The sequence below is a fragment of the Pithys albifrons genome, chromosome 8, assembly GCF_047495875.1.
Source record: "Pithys albifrons albifrons isolate INPA30051 chromosome 8, PitAlb_v1, whole genome shotgun sequence".
Lineage (NCBI taxonomy): Eukaryota > Metazoa > Chordata > Aves > Passeriformes > Thamnophilidae > Pithys > Pithys albifrons.
Window position 1 is genome coordinate 17,158,134 of NC_092465.1, and position 25,571 is coordinate 17,183,704.

Genomic DNA, 25,571 nt, shown 5'->3' on the forward strand with positions numbered 1-25,571 from the left:
GTAACTACAGTTTACCTTTTGTTATCTGGCAGACCCATTCAAGTTTAGCTTCACAATCAAAAGGCCTGAAGTAAAATTCCAGGTCTCTGCCTTCATGGAAATAAAATCTCCAAAATGACCTCCGTGAAAACTGGGAGGTCTGTATAAAAGTAGAAACAGAGTTAGCACAGCACAGGTCTCTTAAATGTAAAATTAACTGTATTAAAAAAGTACTTTGGCAAAGCCAGTGTATTTTATGGTGTTGTTAGTCCCACAGTTTATTTTGCAAAAAAGAGCAGATAACTGCAATGTCTCCATGTTAGTCAAGGTTGTGAAGCAATTAGGTAAAGGCTTAAGGTCAGTCTACACACAAAAGTCGTTTCTAGCAATATTGTTTCTTAGGGTTTCTGTAGTGCACAGGATCTCATCAATGCTTGTTCTTAAATTATTTGTTGCAACTTGCTCCCCTGAAATGATTTTCACTTTTGGTGAAAAGAAGAAACTATCTGAACTGACACAGAAATAATCTTTCTTACTTAACATTATTTCTTACAATCAAGCTTAAAAGAACTGACTTCACTCTTGCTGACCTCTCCAGTATGGATAATTTATCATCATTTAAGTGAAACAACATGTCTGTAACTAGCAGGTAGGGGAGGGAAGTTACTACATTCACAACATCCCCTTCAAACTGTTCTCCTTTGTCTAAAAGTTTTAGGAGCTCAATGCTGAACCAGCTTCTCAAGTCTGGGATAATGAACACAGCAGAAGAGAATGAGGGAAATGGCTGTGAACAGAAGCAAAGGGATACAACACTATCCTTTCCCTCAGAAAGTCCTAAAAGCAGATATGGTTCAAACTATGTTAAAGGGATGGTATTGGAACGATCTTGTAAAAAGTCAGGTGATGCTGCAGAAAATTTAAAGGCCATTTTAAATCTCATGCCATCACGAAGGAAGACTTGGGAAGGGCTCTCCCCACGTGGGTGTGCCCTTCGAGCCTGCACAGTGGATTTTTTTAAGTGAGGCACAGTGTGCGCAGCACGGGCCCCACCATTTAACTCCTAAGGTCCATCTGCCACGGCCAAGAGCTTGGACAGTGACAGGGAAGTCCTCAGGACTGTCTACAGCACCTGGTACTAACTGACCCTGCTGAGCATCCGAGATCTGATGGGATCAGATGGCAGGGAGGCATTTAACTGCCAGGGGACGGGTCCCTACTGAACTCAGGACCTTGGGACTCAAGAGTCCAGAGTGCTCTCCATTACACCACGGGACTGCCATCAAGACTAAATTGAATAACGAAGAAAATAATTAGAAATTAAGCAGAGGTTTGACATATGAAATTAAAAACCAACAAAGCACTTACAGTCTATTTCAAAAGTAAACAAGGAAGTACACAAAATAAACAGGAACACATGCTCTATCCTGGCTACTGCATTCCCTTACTTCAGGTTTCAGACTTTTTCTTAATTTGCAGTTCAGAAAAACTAATTTAGTTTTTAAAAGTTAGTGGCAAGGCTCTGCTTTTCTGTTTTAGATGCCATAATACAGTCTTAAGAGTTATGTGTAATATACGAAAGATACATAGTATGGCATTATTCAATAGTGAACAGCATTGTCACTAAAATATTTTGTAGTTAAAAAGTTTCAGAAGAAATCTTATGAAAGATTATAATTAGGGTTGGTTCCTTAGTGCTTGGTTCATAAAAAGCTATTTGAATAAGGATAATTGGTAATAGGTGTAGATTGCTAAAGGGAACATTAGCAGCTTTTTCACTATGTTAAGGAAACATTTCAACCTAAATTCAATATACACCTGGAGAAAATATTTTTTCCAGGTACTTCAGAGTAAAAACATGCATGTTGTTATTAAAAACCTTGAAACTAACCTTTAATGCAGCACAGTCTCTTGTACCATATTCATCTTCCAAGTACTCAAGGGGCATAACAACACTAGTTACCTACAAGGTGATGGACAGGATGAAAGAATAATGAATTTACGGTTTGCTGCGGTAATCCCAAGAGAAAACTATTCAAACCTGGCATTCCATTATGTTTATTACTATTAAAATAGGTGTTGTACAGCAGTTACTCAATCCATTTTGAGTTTCCTTATATGTTATTGTGTGGGCAGAAGAACTCACAATTTCAGGCAAATAAAACTATTAGAGTGAGTAAGATATTTTTGGAGAAGTCTGACGTACCAAGGAAACGCACTGATAAACCCTCTACTCCGTTGAGGCAAGAAGACACTTTGTTGCCTCCACCAGCTCTTAGACATTTACTACTATATTTCTGTTAACTACTACTACATTAAGTATTTTAATCTAATGGAGACAGAAATCAGGTTAACCTTACTAAAAACATGGTTTTAATTGGAAATCTGCCTGGATGACAGCTCTTAAGTGCACAACCTTCTTCTGAATTACTAATCTACTGAAGGATCTGCCATATTTTAATTAAAATATTTTTCAATTTACTTTCAATTCAGTGTTGAAACAAATCAGAACATCATGTTTCCTGGTTAAAAGTTAACTTACAGGTTTATTATCACTCCATTGCCAGGTTCCCAAAGAATCTGGACTCCTCTTATTCATTCCAATCCATACCCATCTGTCATTGCTGTAAATAAACAAGATAAAAATCTTACATCAAGCATATGGTTCAGCTCATTTAATAAAAAGACCAACCTATGCCATGCATTACTTACAATCGACCAGCAAAAACAAAGCCTTACTACTGCAATTGTAGCAGTTTAAAGAGAAAACAGGCATAAGGGCTAAGACTTTTCCTGGACAGAAGAAAACTAACTAATCAGATAAATCCCTTGTTGGCTAAATCACCAATTCTTCAGTTGTCACTTGATATAAAGGTCTCTTTTCTACACTTTTCTTCCTGAATCACACAAAAAGTGTTTATATGGCTTGGTTCTCTTTCTCTTGTCTATCTCTCTCTTCACTATCAGGTCAAATACACTTTTCCTCAAACTACAAAAAAGCTTCTACTCAAAAAACATCTGTCAGTGATATAAACATCAAACATGGCCACCTATTTCAATTATGCACCTTAATAAACGAGGTATAGACATAAATAAGCGTCTAACACCATTGACTTCAATGGCGGCATAAATGAATGGCAATAGAAATCACAGTCCAGTCAGAGCTGTATTTTTTTCTGAATTTTACTTCTTGATAAGCAGGGGATGATTTAATCCAAAATTTCAGCTATGCTTCAAGATAATAAGTTGCCTGATAAATTTGGTTTACAATGTATATACTCTCAAGTCTGCAGTGAGAACTTTTACCGTACCCTTTGCTATTGCTTATGAATCTGAAGATGCTATAACGAAGTTGAATGTACCAGTCAAACTGCAAGGTTAGTTTTGTACTCCAGCTTCTCAAAGTATTAATTTTGTGCCAGTTACTGAAGTTTATGATAATTCACTCCAATCCACTCCCCTGCCCAAGAAAGGCAACAGACACTTCTCTGAATGATGGTCTCACATGGAAGCAGCAGAGGGTAGAAAGACTATGAGTTTTCTATCAAAGCACGTGCTACATGAAACCCCACTGCAAAAGAGCAGTGGAAAAGGCACTCTCACCAAGGTGGTCTGACAGCAATAGTAAAGTATTGATATCACAGTATAGGGCTTTTGTAAAACTGTATCATGTTGTATTCATGCTGTACCAAACACAAAGAAGGAACACAGGACATTTGAGGAAATTAACAGTTTAGGCTATTAACAAGAATTAAGGATTTTCTTGTCTAGCCTTTGCAAAGAAAGACAGGAAAAGGATATAATAATTCTTTATAATATTTTAAGAGACCAAACTATTTTGCTATTTGAGCAAAAAGGACATTACATCTGAATGAACCACAACCCAGGAATAAGTTTAGGCTCAAAAATGGAAAGAAATGTCTGACCAGCAGAGGTCAGAGTTTGGAAAAGTCTCCCAGAAAAGTAGTGCTGACAAACTTAAAAAAGTAATTTTAAAGTCAGAACTTGGAAAGTTTATAAGATGACTTTACTACAAGACAGGATGGACTGAACCCAGGCTTACCCACACAAGCAATGTTATGAGATCACGAGGCAGTAAATAAAGTCTTCGATACAGCTCTGTCACTAGCTTTCCACACACATCACCACAGAGATGGTCAACAGCCTGAAAATACTGATGGTGCAGCACCAAGAAAAAGTTTAGCCCAGAGTATGTGGCCAAAGTACATGAAATCCTAAAAGGGCAATAATATTTTATTTGGTAGAATTCCCTTGACCATTTGAGACAGTCGTTTCAGAAGGATTTGCAGTAATTACCTGAGGATCTAGAGCAATTTTTTGAAGTCTGTCAACCTGTATTTGGCTTTTAAGTAATAAACAGATTTTTTAAAAAAAGTGTGTCAGGTCAAGAATTAGCTACTCTTCCACTTCAAAAGTAGTGGCCTGCAAACAGAACAATGTTTTCAGCTGACTAGGCTCTTACACATTAATGTACACATTTTGCTTCTTCTGGAGCCGTACAGACACAACCACAAGTAATTCAGCAACTGCTACACCATGCTTGACAGTACTTTTAAGCTACAGTAAAGCCTTCTGATAGCACTCTGAAATTATACTATCATATCACCACAGGAAAGAATTCCACCAACTATTTACAAAAAATATGAATTGATAATTTCTATTGTAACTAAGCTTGCAGCAAGGAATTTCCTTGTGCTTCGAGTATCTGTCTTCTCACTGCAAAGCATTTAAAATCCATTCTATGGTTTCGTATCAAAATGGATTTATCAGTGACAGAGTATACTTAGAGCTACACTCCTGAAGCTGTCTCTAAAACCTAGATAATCCTGAGTTTTAGCCTACAAAATAGGTGCAACTTGTGTTTTACAAAGGACTCCACGCTGATTAACAATGAAAGACCCTAAATCTCCAGCAATCCCTGCAGAATATTGGTGGCTTTTCTCTCATACAAAACTAAAATTTCATAAAAGTCAATGTTCTAAAGGAGTGGATAAATACAGTTTAGATTGATGCAAAGAGACTACAAACCAGTAATTTTTCTAGTCATATTCTAACTGCTCAAATTGAAAAACTAATTTTTCTGTCCTTTATGTCAGCTCCAACACAAGATTAAGAGCCTAAGTGAAGTTATTGGGGCTTCTAGGTCAACCTAGTTCTTGACAAGAGGTAATGTGTACATCTGGGCCAACTCGTTAATGGTGCAATTTAAGACACCATTTAATCTTGGGCAGCGCTGGCCTAAAACTATGCATGAATCCCACCTAACCCCCTGTTCTTCCCCCTCACATCCTGTTAATTAGCTACTCTTGACTGGGAGAAAAGAGAAGCTGAATTAATGCAATTACTACAACTTGCGTCTCAGCTTTATTGCTGTTTTAGCCAGCGTGTTAAGATCAGTTCTTTCTTTCAAACTCAAGTGTTCATGAGGCCTTCTAGATTCAGAACAATTACAGCATCAGAGCTGTTTGTACAAAAGGGAACTGATTTCTTTTCAGTATGGTGTCCTCACTGAAATGTTGTTTCTAACCAATTCAAGCTATTACTCTCCCTGAGTCCAGCGTTGCTGCCAGCTATAAGCTGCAGAACACAAACACAGTCCTAAAAGAATGGAAGTAACTGAACCAGATCTGCTCTGGCTGTATCACGTCCCTTGAAGTGAAAAGAGGTTATCTCCTATTTCTTCCAGAGAGGAAAAGGTTGGCAAGCAAAGTTTATTTTCCTTTCCAATAGCAATAGCCTGACTTGGCTGGAGCAATTTTAGTTCTTATTTGCCTCTAAGGTGGAATCCGAGTAAAGAACAGAATGGACTAGGCAAGCTGCCCTTTTCCTGGTGAATCAAACTGACTCCTGCTAACATTTAAAAAACAAGTAATTCTCCATGAGTCATCAGAGAACTGTGCAAGGCAAAAAGTCCTGAAACCAAAAGAGTAGAGGTGTGGCTCTTTCCCCAAGATGAAATGAATGCACTGAATGAATACTTAAGGTCAGAGTTTGCAGTGACTAAATGTAGGGAACATGAACAAACTGCATGCCAGACCACTCCACAGCTAATCACATCTAACATTACCTTAGGAGGATTTCTCCCAGTTAGCTAAGTTCTTTGTTCTTGGTGAAATAATTCACTTGGTTTCCTTTTTCCATTCTCAAATGAGCTTAAGTTTCAGACAAGCTACCCTTGACACTTGACTTCCGAAATATTTTATGTAATCACCACCTCTCAGTAACTTAAAAGCATAAGTATCTTCAACTATTATCTAAACAAACAAACATAGTTTAAAATATTTTAGGCAATATCAAATACGTAGCATTCCAGTTCAGAATGTTCTTAAGTGCTGAAAAAGAGGTTAGCTCAGAGGAAAATACTGTGGGTTTGGTTTTATTTAACATGTGCAGTCACTGCAACACTGACTGCAAAGTTGATTTATACTGGGCTCAATATATTGCCCCTTATTTTAAGTTCCAGTAGAATAATACTAAAGTAGTGGGACTTTCCTTCTTTCAGACTAAGTTCAAGTTTTCTGAAGTATGGGAAGTGCAGGAGCATTGTGTGTCAGCTGACTTCTTGGATAGACAGAAGTCTCTATCTTTAAACTCCTAACAAAAAAATGGTCCTTAACTGTAATACCTCAGATGGTCTGCAAGCTCAAAAGCAGTTCCAAGTACTTGTAGAATAATAAAATGTTACTTCTCTACTCACGTTTCATAGTAGATTAGGAACACTAAAACAAAATTTGTAATTGCAAAAGTGTCTAATATCTATACATAAGCTACAAATAATTTGTGCATTCATTTTTATTTCAGGAACTTTAGCTAGTTTAGCAAAGGAATTACAAGTGGCTTTTAAGCAAGCAAAACTATCTATATATAGAGCATACAAGTTTGTTTTTGTCTCTTCTTAACATAAACACAGAGTAGTTTCATTACTTGTTCACTTCTAAAAAAAGTTCACTGTCTTTCCAAGAAGGCATCTCTTCAGTCATCAGGTTTCAAAATTTAATCACAGTGTTGTGTGCTGGCAGCTTCTGAGATAATCCTGATATAGTTTGTTGATGAAAAAATTTCTATCACATAACTGGTAGCATTTGAATTGAAGCTGGCAAAAGTTCTGAAAAAACAGGCTGTCAATCAAAAAAACATATTACACAAGGATCTGAGACACCAATGCCTAATAAAGCTTTGCAGTGACAGTTCATTTGATTAAAAATAAATGTTTAAACTCATAAATTATGTAGCATTTAATCTGTTGATACCAGAAGACTCAGCATACCCATCTAAGGCCTATACAGTGTTATTGCAAGTTATGTCAAATGGGATCTGTGCCAACCAGATTGCTGGACACTACATTAATCACATTTTCAAAAGATAGCACCCAATTTAGTCAGAAGCATGAATAAAATATTTCATGAATAAAAATGAGATGCCTCTGCAAAACTGAAATAATATCTCTAAAGAATGTATCAGTATAGAATTGGTACAACTACCCCTCTTGCTGTGCCAAAATTCAACATAAAGAAGGAAATACTTATTACAACCACACAATTTGTTTTGAGTATCCTCCATTACATAAATTCCTCTTTTCCTGTGCTGCCTCTAGCAATGTGAAATATTTGCCCAAGCTGTATTCCCTTGACATTTTCCAGCAAGGCAGTTCAAATGCCACATCTAACTGTTTTCACTATGGGAAACACAGATGCCGCGCAGTATCTCATACTTGCCGTTCAGGTCTGCAGCAGCATTTGTGATCTGCTGCAGAAAGCAATCGAAATCAGAATTTTAGAGCATGGCTAGTTTATTACCTGATTATTTTTCTCAGGATGGAATGCAGTGCCTTGACTTCTTCTGAGTGACTAAAACTAGGCAGATGGCCTCCAAGTGCTTCACAGAACCTTTCTGCCTCTTCCCAGGTCCTGGTTCGCAGCACTCTTTCACTGTGGAAGAACTTCACAACAGCCAAATGTCAGAGCAGAAAGTGATACAACCAACACCATTTTTAAAACACTTCTGGTACTACTCAAATATGATCACCTGAGATTTAATAACTGGTATTTCCACAGGGAGAGAGCTTCACTTTTTAACCATTATTGTATTTTTTTTCAGTTTGTTTGACAACAGCCAGACTCTGAAGTTTAGCTGACAAAATTTGCTTCAAACTCAACATATTCCATATGACAGACTTTCTCTGTTTCTCTTTATCAGAAAGATTTTAGAAAACATTACCCAACTTATTCCAAAAACTAAGTCAAAGTGTAAGTTTTAAGGGATGCTGTTTTTTCAAATTTATGATGATCTGCAAAGTCTAATAGCCACAGAAACTGGGCTCGTTTGGGTGCTGCAGGTGAAGGAAGTTCTTTGGCATGCGCTTTACTACCTGTATGCGTTAAGATTTGCAGGTTTAGCTCATAGACCTCAGCTGACAGGTCCACTTGATCCCTTGGCTTCAGTCCAAGCCAATTCCCATCAGCTAGATCTCTGTGTACAGACATGCTGCATTTGTACAACAACAGTTTTGGAGAATCTGCCAGGGCCAGCTGTCATGTCCATCAGCTATGGGACAGCTATGCTGCACATCAGCTAGACCCATCCTTTCAGCATCCTTGCCCACACCCTTGTTATTCAATCTCAGTTTCCCCTCTTTGCTATCTGAGCTGTTTACAAGAGACAGTTCGTTGCAGACATTGAGTCCAGAAATAATGAATAAACAACCCAAGGAACAGCCTCAGTTTTGACTTGATTTAATTGTTAATAGGAGGGGAAACCCCTCCATTTCTAAATATGAATTTGTTTAAGCTGTTTCAGCTAACAGCACAACTGCTTACTTCCACTACTCACTTCAGAAGAACTGAAGTTGCACATTTTTTATATCCGTATTCAAACCAGAGAAAATCCCACCTCTCCTATCTACACTTAGAGTATAGAAAGTAAACCAAAAAAAGGGAAGGTGATGCAAAGCGCTTTCCTTCACCATTGTGCTGTCTCAGCATGCAAGTCGGCAGCAGGCTATGACACAGGCACAGCACCCTCTGACAGCAACAGACTGCTGAGATGGCAGCACAGGCAACATAAATTCCCGCTCTGGTGTAAAACACCTTTAAAATACCATTCAGAGCAGCTTTGCACCACAAAAGGGCTGATCACACACTTGCTCCAAGGCAATAAGAAGCAATTAACATCAAACAGGAATAACTTTTTACCTTGTAGCAGGCAAGGCCGGAACCATTGTGCCACCCAGGGGGACAGGGATCAGTTGGCTTTGGGAGCACTTCTGGCTCCTTGGGCTGCCCGATATATTTTTTGCAGACAGAAAATGCTTTAGTGGTTTTACAGTCCTTAGTTTCCCACTTTCCAAGAGAACTTCCACTGGACATGGCCACACATCCACCTGAAAACTCTAAGATTAAAGCCACCAAAAACATATTTAAAACCATTGGCTGATTTTCAAAAAAGTCCTTATGTACTTGTGAATTATTATTTTATTTCATGCCTGGAGTTCTGTAGCATGGTATTTCAATGCTTGCTCTATATAAAACAATAGCATTTTTATGTATTTTTTAATTTTCAAGTTTACCTGGTTGCAAGGAATTCCAGTTAGTGTATGTCACAGCTTCATTTTTTTCCCCATCCACTGTACCCCAGGAATATATTCCTGATTGGCTAATATCCTGCAAACCGGTCCAGAAGTACTTTTCTTCAGCTTTAGTGTGCTTTCTAATCAGACTGTTTATAAATTCTTGTTCAAATCTGAAAATTCACATATTTATCTGAGTCAGTATTTGAAAGATATCTGAAAATATTGAGACAATTTTAAAACTAGGCATATTACTACATGAGTCAGTTCAGGCAGTCCTGTATTCAACATGGGGCCTGCAGGCTGGGAATTTTCATGCTTCCAGGTAGGTAGGTTGACCACTGTCACATCACGGAAAGTAGTTTTCACTAGTTCTTGGCAAAGGCAATTTTTCTCTACCTTTCTTTATAAACCATTGGTTAGCATATAGAGGTTTTAATCCCTGATTTTTTTTTCCACGACTGTATTGCTACACCTGCCCATAAATTAAAAATCTGCTTTACCTGTTCATCACTGTAAGATTGCACTGAGTTCCAAATGAAACTTCCATTTTATCAATCCTGTAACAATAGTTTCCATGTCTCTCCCATCCCTGGTTAGAGAACAAAAACCACATTTGTACAAAACAACCTAATTTAGGCATTACCTACAGGAGAAAATAATCATTGCCACCATTGCTGGTGCCCACAAGCGGGCACAGCATATATAAGAAAGAAAGTCAGTGTGTTGCAGCGTGTCACATACATGGTCCAGTACCATCAACTCTTAGATTCACAGTTCTAAAAAATAATGCAGTCACAGGAATAAAACACACCACTGTTTCAGCTTGCCTGTGCAGAGTCTTCTGACCACTATGGGCATTTACAGAGAGAAACGCAAGGGCAACAGCCTAGTCCTATTCAAAACAATAAGAGTTTTTATGCTATTCCACCAACACCAGGCTATTAACAGAGGAATACTGAGAAGGCATTGCCAGTGTTTCTTTACTGAGAAAAATACTTTATACTGAAAATGTGTGAACTTCCAAAATTTCTCTATTATTCACATATTTCTCCCCATATTTACATGGCAATTTCAAAGAATATTAATGTATTAAATCTTTTCTAGCCCACTAATGCCATTGGTGTCTGAACAGCACAGAAAACTGTAACTCTACATGCCAGAGGTCTCTGAAAGACCCTGATGAAAAATACTCCGAGGTTGTGCAGGAAGAAAGATAAAGGGTAAACATTTTTCCTGTTGCAAGTAATATGCCACACAAGACTGAACTAAGTAAGTCTGAAGTAGCTAACAATACCATCCTAAGCTTGTTCAAAAGACAGAGGACTCTTTTTAAGCCTTATTTATGCTGCAACATATTATACTGTAAAAAAACCAAGCAAAACCCCAAACCAATCAAACCTGTCCCACCTTCAAGTCAGAGAACAAAAAGGAGAGCGAAGTGATGTGTAACAGAACTTAGTTAACAATCTCTAGATATTTTTATGTTGTGCTTATCTTAAATTTTAAAACGTATTTAAAGCAAAAATCATAGAACATATGGTGTTATCAATAACATTTCTAATAAAAGCAACTTTTTTTAAACAAGTAAATAAAACACAGTAATCTCCTGGGTCCAGGCTCTTAACACTTTCAGCAATATACAGACCGATAATAGTACATCCAGAGGCTGCTTAGGAGAATCTGAAATTTGGCTCATGCCATGCAAAAGTCCTTTTCCAGCTAAAATGTTTCACAGATTTTACTGAATGGACAGGAAAGAAATGGAAGTAGAGGAAGTAACTGATTTTAGGCAGCTTTCTGAAACAAGTGACTGTAAAAGAAATACAGGTTTTTCTTATTACCTCTTCCAATGAACACTTTTCATCTGATTTTGTTTCATTCAAAATCTCTCCTTTTTTCCTGCAAACATATTTCAATTTTTCTCCACAGGATTTCACTCTCCACTGTCCTAACTGTAAAAATGAAAGGAAAAAATATTTTAAATTCTAACATCTTCCCATTTCCATGTTTGTTTGTTTTCCCTGAGTTTCCATAAGGGGGAAGGCCAAGATGCCTCTACCACAAATAGGGTGAGATGCCCTGAGTTGTATGCATAGGTGCATGTTTGGAAAGGTGAGAGAAAGCTTACACATGTGGAGATGGGAATATTCTGGATCACATTCAAAAGGGGAAGAAAAGGCCAGGATGGTGGTTCAGGAAGGGTGCTCAGCTTGCTGCAGAAGCAGCTCAGAAGAGCTGAGCACGTGAGCTGCACTGGCAGACACTTGTCCCACTTTTCTACAGAATCTGCGAGATGGGATGCAGCCTGCTTCTTCCCACTCTCCTAGTGACCTCCTTTCCTCACTCACTCCTTTCTTCTTCTGTACTGTATAGCCTCAGTGTCTGTCCTCTCCTCTTACAAAGGTATCTCACTACCCATCCTCAGACTGGGTGGCCTGAATTGGTTCTAGAGATGACTGAACTCAGCTTTTCCTTTCATTAGTTTGCCCCACCTTCTTCCTGGCTTTCTGATAGATACATGCAAGAAAACGGTAACCCAAAATGCAGAGTGACAAAGACAACTGTCTGGCCAAGAGTAGTGGCAGTCTCAGAGCTGCAAGACATTTCTTCCATTCTTTCCAGTACAGAGCTATCAAGTTTTGGTTAAATAAGAAATTTGCTCGTAGAAAAATGATTATCTGTATTTTAAACGTTATTCCAGAATAAGATCAGTTATTGGCTTTATCCCCCTCCTTGACTTTCACACACATCAATATTGCCTCTACTACGATGGAAAAAAAACCAAAAAACACCAACACTGTGTTCCTACCTTGCCTGAATATGCCACGCAGTTAGGAGTGCTGTTAAAAGGAACTCTTGGTTCATTCTGATCCCAGTATGTAAAAACTACAGTCGATTGATCTGACCATTTGAACAAGGTTGGCACATCTTCATTCCTGAGACCCATCCACACTTCTTCTTCGGCATCTATAATTTAAAATTAGGATGACACTGTAGTTTCAAAATAATATTAAAACTAACAGGAATGTGGTATCAGCAAAATTATTTTTTTATCACTATACTGCATGTTTGTTTTTTCTTACAGTGAAAAGGGATATCTGAGACAAGCATAATGTATTCTTATTACCTTGTTTCTTAACTTATATGTGTGACTGTGAGTTTCACAGAGAAAGTAACAAAAAGGGAAAAAATACCCCAAAACAAACAGAGACAATGAAGACAAAGCAAAATAAAGCTCAAAAAAAATTAATTTTATGAGTACAGGCAGAGACTACAGATAATATTTATTAATTCAGTGTCCCAGCAGCCAAAATATTGACCAAACTATCTACTATTCTCTTTGAATGAGAAAATTAAACACTAAGTATTGAGAAACTAAAAGTAGGCTAGCCCAGTAAATAAATAAATAAATAGATCAAACCAAAACAAGAGCTAAAACAGACAGCCTGGATCTGAACAGCAACATACAGCACTAGCCTGAGTACAAGTTCAGCACTAACACCTACATTTAAAAACAAGAGGTTATGAAAATCATATCCCAGAACACAGAAAGCAGTTTATCATTTATGGTATACAGTACTTGGTGTTTGACCCTTATAACTATCCCAACTCACCATTATGAAGCTTTGTAACAATCAGTTCAACATCTGCCAAGGAGTGTATGCTGATGAGGTTACTTTTATTTGCTTTGCACAACTCATCTGCTGTATTCCAAGGTGCCGGGTTATTCATCAGCATGTAGCAAAAGCCATCCTGGGGAAGCCAGCCCAAATCACAGCGAGTATCGAAGTGTCTCTGAAACTCTAATAATGAAGAGAAGTGGAATTAGAGGCTTTTGATTTACATCGGCTAGTGGAAGGTGTTGGCTTCAAACCCAGCAGCACCTTGAAAACAGCCAGAATGCAGCAATCAGATCATGTTCGCAACTCTTCAGGGAAATTTTTTAAGAAAGGGTCACAGTTTAGTGAAGTCAAAGAGCAGGACTATGAGAACTCTTAATATTTTGGGGCCATGAAATAGGCAGAAGAAATAAGTTAGTGAATGTGAAAGTAAAAAGAAGAAATTCATTACATTAGTGTAAACAAAAGGTTCAGAATTAATTGTAAGCAAGATATCAAAAGCAACTAACGACAAATCAAGTTAATTCATTGCAGGAGAGAAGCACACAACTTAACAAATGCTTACTTTTAAGTACTTTTTTCTTCTCAAGATATTCAAGAATTCAAACTGGTTTTAATGTGTGGTGAAAAGGTATGTATTTAATAGCCTTTCTAGTTCAAAATCCACTACAAACTACTCCAATCACAGGAATTTTGTTTCTTAATTTATAATACACTACGTAAACACTGGTAACAATTCCACATACACCACTGAGGAGCCAGATAACAGACAAGAATTGTAAACTGGCAACTAGTTTTCTAGGGATCATTTCAAACTTTGAAACAGTTTAAATTTAAATTGATTACTACTTTTTCCTCAAAGGCACACACCTCTCCAGGGGGAGCTGGAGAGAACATGCCTTAGAGACACTCTAAGATGCTTTCCACCTCCATAACACTGCTTCTTTTTCCCTCTTATCTCCTACTCCTCCCCATTATCCAAGGATAAATACCTTCCAGGAAAAGTCTTTGCAGAAGATCCCTGCAAGCATGAGCCCTGGAAACTTGGTAAGGCCAAAGTGCACATGGAAGAACAGGTCATGGATATGGGAAGGGTTGGACATCTAAGCAAAGGCAAATGGCCAAAAGCAGGGAAGCAGTTCTGTGTCACAGCTGGACACTGTAAATACTGAAGGACTGCATGTGTGTGTGTAGGTAGAGAGAAGGGAGTAATTATCTCATAAGAGCTGTTACAGGTCCAGTAAAGATTACATACTGGGCAAGCTACCAACTCTTGCACTCTGATTTCCAGTGCTGGGCCTGATTTCAAAGGACAGCACTTATTTAACTAATTCTATTTGAATTCAATGGAGTATGATCCAAGACCCAGGTAAGTCCCATTCAATGTTAATACACAACAAGAGTGAGAGAACCAGGCTTAAAGAAAAGATGGAAAAGCTCAAGGTGCAACTGCCAGTTCCAGACTTCCCGTAACACAAGAAAGTAGGCAAAAGCCACAGAGCAAAATGTGATGAAAAGGGCAGGACTGTGCTGCAAAACGCTTTATGTGTGAATGAGAAAGCTGTAAAAAATGAAAACTGTTTGTGATGCATCATCTTGACACTGAAGAAAGAGTTTGCTTCTGCTCTGCTAAAAAACCCAAAGCTGTTGTGAAAATGTTTTGGCAGAGATGCCTAAGAAGGCTTGGGGAGGGAAAAAAAGACTCCACAAGTGAACATTGACACTAACATACAAAACTCAAAAATGCAAACTGTCCTACCTGGGAGGCTTGAAACTTCACTGAGTGACTTCTTGCATGTATATGGAAGTTGGGCCCCACAATGGTAACTCTGCCACTGACCTGAGCCAGCATTCATCACTGCACAGCTAGTCCCATCCAGTGGGGACAAACTCTGCATATCTATAGAGAGGAGCAAATAAAACCAGAACAGCACAAGTTATCAAACAGTAAGGCAGTGACTGCTTTTCAATACAAGAATAACACACTTTGCATTGCACAGCACCTTAACATAACTTGCACTGAATGAAACCACTTGTCCTACCATAGGTCCTGGTGAGAGTTTTTTCTAAGAAAGTTTCAGAATCAAGGAATCTGGATTTCTTTTCCACTGTTTACTCATAGAACCAGGAGGAATGTTCTATTTACAATACAACAAGCCTTTGGCTGAGCACTTTCCCAGACCAGAAATATCTCAGGGGAGAACCGTTTCTGTAGCCCTCAGTTTCCTCTGGCAGTTCCTTTCCACCCTCACTCCAAACACAGCTCTGCACTTTCTCTCAATCCTAACCACAACCCTTTACCTTAACAAAAATCTTAGGCAAGGCCCCAAATTAGAAATATCACATAGAAGAACTATCATTTTTGCAGTCCCCAGCTTCCCTCGGAGCCCCTTTCCAAACACAACTTTTTGGCTGTGACTTACATAGAGTACCTCAGCTCCCCCTGTACTGAGTTCGTTCGGGCTCACATAAAAAAGGCTCAGGGTGGATCTTAGCTGCTCATGGGAGACTACAGCAGAGACAGGGCCAGGCTCCTTTCAGAGGTGTATAGTGAAAGGACAAGAATTAATAGGCACACCTTGCAGCTATCAAAATTCTGTAAGGTACCAATAAAGTATTTTCACAAGAGGGGTAGACATAAGTACGTCTGCTATGACTGCAGACTAAGTTATGCCACTGTAGCTCAGGATAGTCTGGCCTCTACCTCTGCATTACAGTCCTACAGTGATTCACAGTTCCAGAACAAGGTGCAGTCAGCAGTACAAGCAGCAAAGTTCTTACCCTTTCCAAAAGACAGACCACATTTGGAAAATCTCACAGAAAGTACTTAGTAAAGCTTTCAAAGAAGCAACAGAAACCACTTAACAACTTTTCAAAGAATTCCTATTGCAGCACTATTCTAGAAAGTAAAGGAAAAAAGAGAATTCCACTTTAAAAAAGCTCAAATTCAGCTTGAATGACAGAACAGTATTAGCTTCAGCAATCCCAATGATTATGTCTCTGGGAGTCTCATATATATATCTGCGACATATTTGTCAGAATATTACAAATCCGTTCTGAAAATTCAAAAAAACCCAGTCTCACCACTCTTACTAGGATCTTTGGAGTAATTAAAAAAGGTTTTTCAAAGGTATTATACTTCTTTCATCTTCACCTTGAAACAAATTTAAGTAACCTTGAAGTTTAAAAACACAAGTTAAGCTTCTAAGTAATGTCAGTCCTTGTGCATACACAATCAATCATAATATTTGAGGAAAGTCAATGCCATTCAGTCAGGGGGAAGAGAAATTCAGCAGCTAGAAACGCTGTGAATCCTTCACTAAAATGGACTTAAAAGGTACTATTTTTTAACTTTTTAGATATCTATTAATCTAATCAGCCATAAATATAGAATGAGAACAGAAAGATTCACTGGCTAGGAGGAAGAAATTCTTCCAAAAATTGAATGAGAAGGGAAAAAAAACCAGTAAAATGCTAGTTATTGTTGTGAATATTGTTAATACCACCACAAACATCAGTACCTGGATGCCAGTTGACAAAATTTAAAGGTTTGTGATCTGACCACTGCCAGCCTCCAGAAACGTCCAGTTGATTTAAGCCAATCCAGAAGATCTCAGCAATGTCATCCTTGGCTAAAGATTTTTTTTAAAAAGAAAACAATTAGTATAAATTGCTCATCTTTTATTGCTCTCCTTTAAATTAAAGATGTGATCTGAAATGGTATGCATTTAAGGAAAGAAAGATTGCTACTATAGTTGGGGACACAAACTTTCCCGAACTGAGGAGGAATTAATTCACACAAGCCTTCCCTCCCAGTGTCTTCAGATGTTTGCCCTTTGGTTTTACAGTCCCAAAGGCACATGGATAATTCCTCCAAGCCAAAAATGAACATCAGTGGGGACAATTTCACAATAAGTGAGTAACAGGCTGCTAGAACACCAACTGTCACTCTGGCCTGTATTTGACATTTTGAGGGCATTTCTCATTATAAATATGAACATGTAATCACTACAATGAAATCATACAGATAAATTTAAAAAACACTCTAAAGTGAGATCAGCACTTTAGTTTTGCTACATAATTGAAAACCAAAACATTTTAAGTACAATCAAGTTTTAACCCAGAATTTTAAGACAGAAACTAAAATGCTGCCTCCAATTTATGCTAATTTATCAAGATGTCCCAATATTCGTATGTGAGTAATTACACTTACCTTGTATGTAACTTAATTCAGATGCATTATGGATGCTAAGCAAATCTCCTCCTTGCCTTTGACATGAAATATAAGCTTCCTTCCAAGAAAGAGCAGACTGTGTATTAAACTGATAGCAATTTTCAGACCCTGGATCCTGTTCCCAGATATCATGACATCCATCCTCTGTTTAAAGGAAGCAAAGGTGCCTGTAACTACAAGTATCTGGAAGCATAATGAACATTCCAAAAGAAAAGCTTTTGAATATAATACTGAAGGTCTACTGATTTTTGTATCAGTCAGCAAAAAATACAGTAGAGTACGTCAATGCTACAATAGGAAAGCTTTTTCCAGTTTAACAGCCACATGCTACTCCAAGTTGGAGCTAAACAGACGTGAAATGACAGAATGTTTTTAGGATGTCTATTCAGAAACCCAACATGCCTGGTTGTAAGCAGATTCCCCATTTTCCATCACGAGTATAATCTTCAGATGTGGCACACCATTTCCCACCCATATGTGTGTCGTCCTGAACGCAGTCATGATGCCACATCTTATTATACAGAAACGGGAACTCACAGGGTTTTCCATATGAGTTGCCGTCTTTGGTATAAACCTCTGTAGAAAAAAAGAGAAGCAATACAAGTTGCGCAGGGATGGAAAGGGCAACAAAGCAATGTTTCTGCAGACACAATTAACTTAAAACCATGAAAATCACACTTGTATCTTCTTGTTACAGACAATATATAACAATGCTAGAACTGAAACAAATTACAGGAAAATATTTTTCTGTAGTTTTTCTTCTGAGAAACAGCAGAAACTTGTTTCCTCCATCCTGGTAAGTTAGGGATAAATTCACTGTCATATTGAAATCCAGGTGGTTTGCACAGAGTCCTACAGAACAAGGCTCTAGGAATCAACACATACAGGAGGGGGAAAACATTTCAAACAGGAGCCCACTGGGCTCTTCAGACTGGCCACTTTGAACAATCAAAATACAAAGCAAAATCTGCTTTTAAATATGGTAAAACATGTTTTCACCACTTCTTCCAGCAATCATGAGATTTTAGACAAGACTGGCTTCCATGGCAAGTGGACAGACTATCATATCGAAGTGAATGGTTGGCTCCTGACAGTCCAGCGGGCTGTGAACTGGCAGCATGCTCTGAATTGGACTGCACAGCCTATCAGTAAAGAAAATATCCTCAAACCCTGCTAACAGCAAAATTTCTATCACGGTCAAGAGCACAGTGTCAGTTCTGGTAGAAGATGTATGGTATTTCATAATTAAATAGGTTTGCACTCAAATATGGGGGGAGGGATTTAAAACTGCTAAGGAAGACACCCGATAACACAACTTCTGCAGTTGTGTATTGTTATTTTTTACTAAAAACCATTGAAGTTTCATATTTGATCAGTCTTTTCATGTGATTAATTTCAACAACTGATCAGCACAGACATATTCAAAAAGCCCTTAACAAATAAAGAACCTTGAAAGCTTTGTACAAACTTACTTACCACGGTAAGGGTACTGACATATATCACTGGAGGAATCGTTGCTTCTCCACTGGTCTGTTGCATTTATGCTTGCAGTCACATAGGTATTCTTGATAGTCACTTTGTACTGAGAGGCGCCAATGATGGAAGCATCAGCACATCGCCACCACAGCATTAATTCTGAGTTACAATCAACCATTTTCAGGCGAGACACTGATTTCGTGAATATATCAAGTCCCAGGCACTGCTTGGACTCCAAGTGAAAGAGGCGATTCTGGGATACCCATTTCCATAAAGCTTCTCTTGTCCCTATGCAGTCATCTATCACTATCAATGAGTTTTTAACTTGTATGCATTTGTTCTGTTTGTCATGACGAATGATAAAAGCATCATTGCCTGTGTAACAACAACAACAACAACAAAAAAATCCACACATGGCTATGATTCAGCATCATTTTCACAGGAAGCCAATTTTTAAAAGGGTAATCACAATTCTGAGAGATGCTACCAGGAAAGTACAGCTACCGCTGTTCGTACGCTAAACTACCTCTTTCGTATAATCCACATTCAGTACTTTTTCCTGCTCTGTAGTGAGTACCCTTCACGTCTAGGAAAAAAGAGCTCTTTCAGTCTTTATAAAAGGAGGAGAGACAAAATCAGACTTCTAAGTCCAACTCTATTGATGAGAATTCTTCTTTATATTTAACATATACTGATTGGATCGATCCCTGATTATTTTGCAAGCATACTGGGTAAAGAATTTTGTCTTCATGCCTATCTACAAGTGCAGTTATACACAGCAGACACCATAAAATATAATTAATAATAATCTTCACTTAGTAAGCACTTTTTTTAAACTATGTATCACATACAATACACAGCACGACAGGTTTACATGCAAACCAGTTTCTAGGTGCAGCTGCAGTATTACTGAAATAACTGGCACTGTTTTGGGGAGAGAGTATTAGAAAGGGTATCCCACCAAAGATGGCACACAAAAGATTGAGAGTATAATTAAAAAAATTATATACGCACCCTAGTTTCAATTTCAGTTGTATGAGTTTCATTTTCGTTTGTGATGCAGTTTGTCATTAAAAGCAAAATAAGTACAGTATATAATTTTTAAAATACATGGATCACTTAACTCTTACAAACTAACACATCTGCTGGTATAAGAATGCTTCTGCCAAGTGGCAGTAGGTTTAAGCTAACCATGAAAAAAATTACCTAATGCTATTACTCTGCCACAATAAAAATTTCTCCACAGTATAAAACTTTCACTAATTAGGCTGAAATGGACCTTGGCTGTCCCAGAGCCACAAAGCTACTTCTCTGCTGCTTAAATACAGATTCTGCTGAGTAGCATTTTGTATTTATTATTTTGCACTGTCAATTACATTCCTACTGCGTTTTTCTACTATGACTTAATAATGGATTTGGCTGAACAGCAAGGAAAATATTCAGTGATGTTATGCAGTGAATTTTACCACTACTTCCCAGTATATACAATATTATTTTCCCCTGTGTAAATGCCAAATAGTATCTAAATAGTACTGAGCTGGTCACACTGTAAAGAATCTCTAAGACAGCCACCTACTGCAGCAACTTATTCTAAACAGCACATTTCAACCAACTGTCTCTGTCATCCTATTAACTATGAAATTTTAACAACCTGTGCTTTTTCAGCACTGTATCTGCTTTTTGCTTTATATTGTCCCCTCCTAACCTATTTCCTCTTTTTGATTTCTTGTGAGAAGAGGCTGTAAACATGTTACATTTGCTTTCACTTTTACCCCCACAACCCTCATACTGACGTCAAGTAGAAAATCAGTTTTTAAAATTTCCCCGGAAAAACTGCTGGTGGTGTCTCACCAAATCTCCAGCAATTTATTAAGACTCAACTAGTCCAGTTCAACATTCAGGCGATGAGGTCTTACCTGGCGTCTCCAGCTACAAACCCAAGCCTGTTAGTGTCATAGGATATAAAAAATACGTGAGGAACAACTAAGTGAAGAGCTCAACTTGCTTCCCAGCAGCTCTCCCCAAGCTAGTGGCTTCGGCTTGCAAGAATTTGCTAAACGTGAAACTTTTCCACCTCCTTTCTGTCGGACAGAGGCAGTCTCCTTCCCCTCTCCCTGCGGACATCCGCGACGGCCGCACGCCGTGCCGGGGACCTGCCCGGCTTCGGGCTGTGCCTCTGGCTCCCCGCGCCGTGTGCGGCCAAAGGCCCCGGGGCGGCCCCGGCCCCGCGGGCACCTCCGGGAACGTGGCAGCCCAGGCGGCGGGGCAGCCGTGGCTTTCGCGACGCCCCGGGACAAGCGCACGGTCCGGGAGAGAAACGCTGTGCTTTCCCCTGCCTTTTTCACTCTTCCTTCCAAGTTTCCCAGGTTGTTTCCACGCAGTTGGACTTTACCACCCAGCGCAGCGCCCGGCGGGGCCGCCGGGACGGAAGGCCCGTCCCCGCTCCGCCTCACCCGCTCAGCCGCCCGCCGGGGCGGGGAAGGTGCCCCGCGCCCCGCAGCGCACCCTGGCACGGCGGGCGCCCGGCTTACCTGCGGAGTCCCGGTGGGCCGCGCAGCACAGCAGAAGCCAGGCGAGGCCGCCGGCGAGCAGGCAGCGCTCCGCCGCCCGCGCCATCCTCCACCCGCGGCTCTCAGGCTGCGCGGAGCGGCCGCGCTACCGGCCCGCTCTGCCCGGCCCCACGCCCGCTCCGGCACGGCGAGCGCTGCCCATTGGCCGCCCCTCAGCGCGTCACTTGTTGCCAGGAGAGAAGCGGCCCCGAGGTTGGGGCGAGGCCGAGCCGGCCCCGGCTGTCCCGAACGGAGCGGGGCTGCGGCAAGGGAAAACGTGGGAGTAAGGATGAAGGGAAAATGCGGCGAAGGGGAAAAAAGAAAAAGGAAAAGAGAAAGAAAAGAGAAAGAGAAAAAAGAAAAAGAAAAGAAAAGATAAAAAGGAAAAAGAAAAGAGAAAGAGAAAAAAGAAAAAGAAAAAGAAAAGAGAAAAAGGAAAAAGAAAAGAGAAAAAAGAAAAAGAAAGGAAAAAAGAAAAGAAGAAAAGAAAAAAAAAGAAAAGAAAAGAGAAAAGAAAAGAAAAGAAAAAAAAAAGAAAAGAAAAGAAAAGGAAAAAACTGAATTGTCTTGAGTTAAAACTATAAAAAACTTTTTATAAGTTCAGTTGAGGAATAAAGGAAAGTGTAAGTGCTAGAAGTGAAGAAAAGGCAAAAAGTGAAGAGAACGATCCAAAATTAACAAACACACTGAAATAAAATATCTATGATGAAATAAAATATCTACGATGGTACAAATTTTTACAGCATCCCCATCCCCCTCTGGTCGTGGGGCCATGTGCTGCCAGGCTGGTGCAATGGCCATGATGCCATCCCCAAGGCAGAGGCTGCTGAATGTCCACAGGGGAATTTTAGCAGCTGAAATTTGCAATTGTCTGACCTGTCCCTGCTGGGGGAAGCAGGAGAAAGGGATGAGACTGTGCACAGTTGAAATAACTGTTGCTGAGAAAGTTTTGGTGCCAGCTGCAGAAAGTTAGAGAAACCAAAAGTAAAAACAAAAGATGTCAAGAACCAGTTGGCCTGAAGAGGGAAAAGAGAAAGAAGGGAAACTGACACTGAAAAGGGAAAAGAGAAAGAATGGAAACTGACAGAAACTATGTAAAATAAAATGTCTGTTTATAGCTGCATGCTGATTGATTGGGCCCTGACCTGGAGAGTCTGCATAGCTCAAGTCCCAGCTGTTTAAAAAAGGATTTCGAAAGTCACAAGAAAAAAAAACACTTCTTGATGGGAAAATCTATATTGGTTAGACTTGGAGGAGCAGTTGTTCAGGGAAAGAAATACTAGGTTTTCATAAAAATGGGAAATGCAACATGCCGTCTCTTTTCTATGTTTCAAATGGGCCCAGCAAGTAGGAATCTGGACACTTGGGGACACAGGATTTGAGGGTATACCGGCCAGGAGTTGAGTGGAAGGACAGTGAGCAAAAGCAGGCACCTGCAAGATCCAGCAAGTGTTCTGCTGGAAACTGCAGAACAAGACCTGGCTGCCAAGGCACAAGCTATTTTGAAAAACAGAAATTAGGTTCAGGAAGAGAGGAGTCCATAGATGCAGTGATATTGAAGCTGCACTACCAGATATAGTTCATTTTTGGTAAGAGCAAAGCTTTAAAGTCTCCACACAGCAAGTATGAGGTGGACTGGTGAGCCTGATGTAAAAGCAAGCTATTGAAACTAAAATTAAATGCATTGTGGGATGATGTGTCTCTTTTTAAATAAAACATCATAACAAGAAGCAGGTGTGAACCCTGCATTCCCATGAACCTTTCCAAATGCATGTTATTATCACTGTAATAACTGACTGTCCCAGTTTGGGTACAGTGAGCTGTAGAGTTTAACTTTTAAACTAATAGCATGTGGGGCATATTTTCTGAGCATAGACCAGCAACTCTGAAATCAATAGCACCCTACTTAGCAAACGTATCTCAGCCAATTTTTGTATTAATAGAGGGGAGGTTCTCTTGAGGTATCTTAACATATGTAACATATGGTCTCTTATATGCCCTTGGAATCTGAGGTCCTTCTTTGTTCATTGGTTCATAAAATATTGTGATTGATAATACAGAATCAGCCCCTGATCCTGACTCAAAAATCAAAGAATGCCCAAGGATAGGAAAAATTGCTGTTTGCATTGGTGCCTTTTAGTTTAATTTAGTTTTATGTCCATGTACATGTTCTAGACTTAAATTCTGTCAAATATTAATATAGGAGGACATACACAATGTACAGCCCTGATAAGCCCACTCACCAAGGAAAATTTTGGAAAGAACATGCAGGAAAATGAAATTCAGTGTATGTCATGTGATAACCTACAGAATTCTAATACAGTTTTCTGTTATTGAAAAAGTGGGTTTGTACTAAAGGTTATAAAAATTATAAAAAGGTTGAAGACTACTTCTTAAAGGATTTATCCTAGCTTTATCAATGAGATTTCTGAATTTAGTGTGACCTGCACAGCAGCATTAGTCCCAGCATAACTGGTGAGCAATTTCCGTATTGCAGTCACAAACATCATCACATTCTCATGAATACCTACAGCTCTCTTCAAAGTAGAGCTAGTGGCTGACCAAATTCAACCACACCTGCAGAGGTAACCAAATACAGAATTTCAGATACAGGAGGGACCCAGCCACGGAACTGACAATAATGTACAACAGCCTTTTGCTTCCAAGCAGACTACTTTGCTGTTCCAGTTAAAAAACTTTCCAAGATGCCAACATCATGACTAAGAGCCTTTTATTTCTAGCAGGAGTCTTTGTTGCTTATCAACAGATAGTTTTGCCTTTATGCCCATATGTTTACAACAGTAGCATTACCTGCAGAAAGTGTCAACACTTGCCTATCCATAAATCTCTACCCCATCTCTTTTCTGCTCACCACATGAAATAGATACTTTGCATGAGCAACCTTCCTCCTCCTTTTACAATTAACACGCTCTAATCCAGTTTTACTGGCTAAGTTTAGTACATCTACATGTGCCAGTGAGCGCAAAGGGAATGCTGGAAAAGCAAAAAGTTGTTACCTCCAGCATCTCCCAAGAGTGGGAAGAAGTTCTGGAGATGGTAACTTCTGCTTTTCTCTGCTTCCCCCAGCAGTGACTTTGAAACATGCTCTCTCAGCTGAGTTTTTATGTATTTCTTACATCCCTTCTACAGTATCTATATGAATCTTTAGCACAAGTTTCAAGGTTTTGAAGGTTTCATTGCATTTGAAAGGATTATTATTGCTAGGGTCCCTCACATTTAACTCTCTTTATGTGTCACCATCCATAATAAATAGGCTAGATGTTATTATAGCATTTTAGAGACTGTTCTGTTTCTTCCACTGCACTAAAAAATGGTAAGTAACTTTCAGAAATAATAAAAGGACCTTTATTCTAATACCAACCTCCTTTTTTACTCAGATGTGACAGTGGCAACATCTGTAGTACTGCCTCCAGTTCTGCCCTGGTGAATATTTAAACTAAGATAAGACAAGGCGCTCCTAAATGCTAGAAATGTCTGAGAAATAAGACAAAGAAAGGAGTGTGGACACATCCACATTGTAGCTTTGTTGATAGTGGAGAATGTCTTTCTCTGGGTGTTGTTTTGGCTTTGACTCCTGCTGGGATCTCTGTGTGCTCCTGGAAGAACAACATAATAATATAAGCAATACTTTAACAGTGAGAGAACTGCTTAAAATTTTAAAGTGGTAAATTATACTCTTTTGTAGCACTTTAAAAAAAGGATCTCTGACACCGGTACTGTGCCATTTTAACAGAAATTGTGCCTCAGTTTAGTAGCTCTGCTGGCAGAGATTATATGTTCAATCTTCTCAAAAGCTGTTTTCCATTGTCACTGTGCTGGTATGGGATTATTACTCAAATTATGATTGTGGGAGCTGGCTATTCAGATGATAGTTTGTTGCAAAAAACATGGTTTGAAAGAAAATCAATTATAACTTGGAAAATGTTTTTTAAGCAAATAAAAAATAATTCAGAAGCAAGAGCTTCTAATTTTAAATGAAAAAGCTTTTTCATTTCTTTAAACATGCAAAGCAGAACAATTCCCTAGAAGTGCTGGGTAAGAGCCTATAGTTTTGTGTCTCACATATTTTGGAGCTAAAATTCATCCAAGTCCAGTGGCAATTT

At 39.1% G+C, this 25,571-nt stretch overlaps 1 protein-coding gene across 1 annotated transcript in view; it reads right to left on the bottom strand.

Moving 5' to 3' along the window:
• Positions 1 to 21,585, bottom strand: part of LY75 (lymphocyte antigen 75) — a 44,434-nt gene extending 22,849 nt beyond the window's left edge. Inside the window, exons 1-16 of the mRNA XM_071561815.1 lie at positions 21,430 to 21,585; positions 18,899 to 19,273; positions 17,825 to 17,998; positions 17,402 to 17,566; positions 16,710 to 16,820; positions 14,948 to 15,088; positions 13,183 to 13,371; positions 12,378 to 12,535; positions 11,410 to 11,520; positions 10,069 to 10,157; positions 9,566 to 9,738; positions 9,192 to 9,388; positions 7,797 to 7,939; positions 2,522 to 2,603; positions 1,871 to 1,942; positions 16 to 139 (exon numbers count right to left, since the gene is read on the bottom strand). Coding sequence (XP_071417916.1) covers positions 16 to 139; positions 1,871 to 1,942; positions 2,522 to 2,603; positions 7,797 to 7,939; positions 9,192 to 9,388; positions 9,566 to 9,738; positions 10,069 to 10,157; positions 11,410 to 11,520; positions 12,378 to 12,535; positions 13,183 to 13,371; positions 14,948 to 15,088; positions 16,710 to 16,820; positions 17,402 to 17,566; positions 17,825 to 17,998; positions 18,899 to 19,273; positions 21,430 to 21,514 — 2,389 coding nt within the window. The 5' untranslated portion in view covers positions 21,515 to 21,585. The remainder of the gene's footprint in view (positions 1 to 15; positions 140 to 1,870; positions 1,943 to 2,521; positions 2,604 to 7,796; positions 7,940 to 9,191; positions 9,389 to 9,565; positions 9,739 to 10,068; positions 10,158 to 11,409; positions 11,521 to 12,377; positions 12,536 to 13,182; positions 13,372 to 14,947; positions 15,089 to 16,709; positions 16,821 to 17,401; positions 17,567 to 17,824; positions 17,999 to 18,898; positions 19,274 to 21,429) is intronic.
• Positions 21,586 to 25,571: the final 3,986 nt, after the last annotated feature.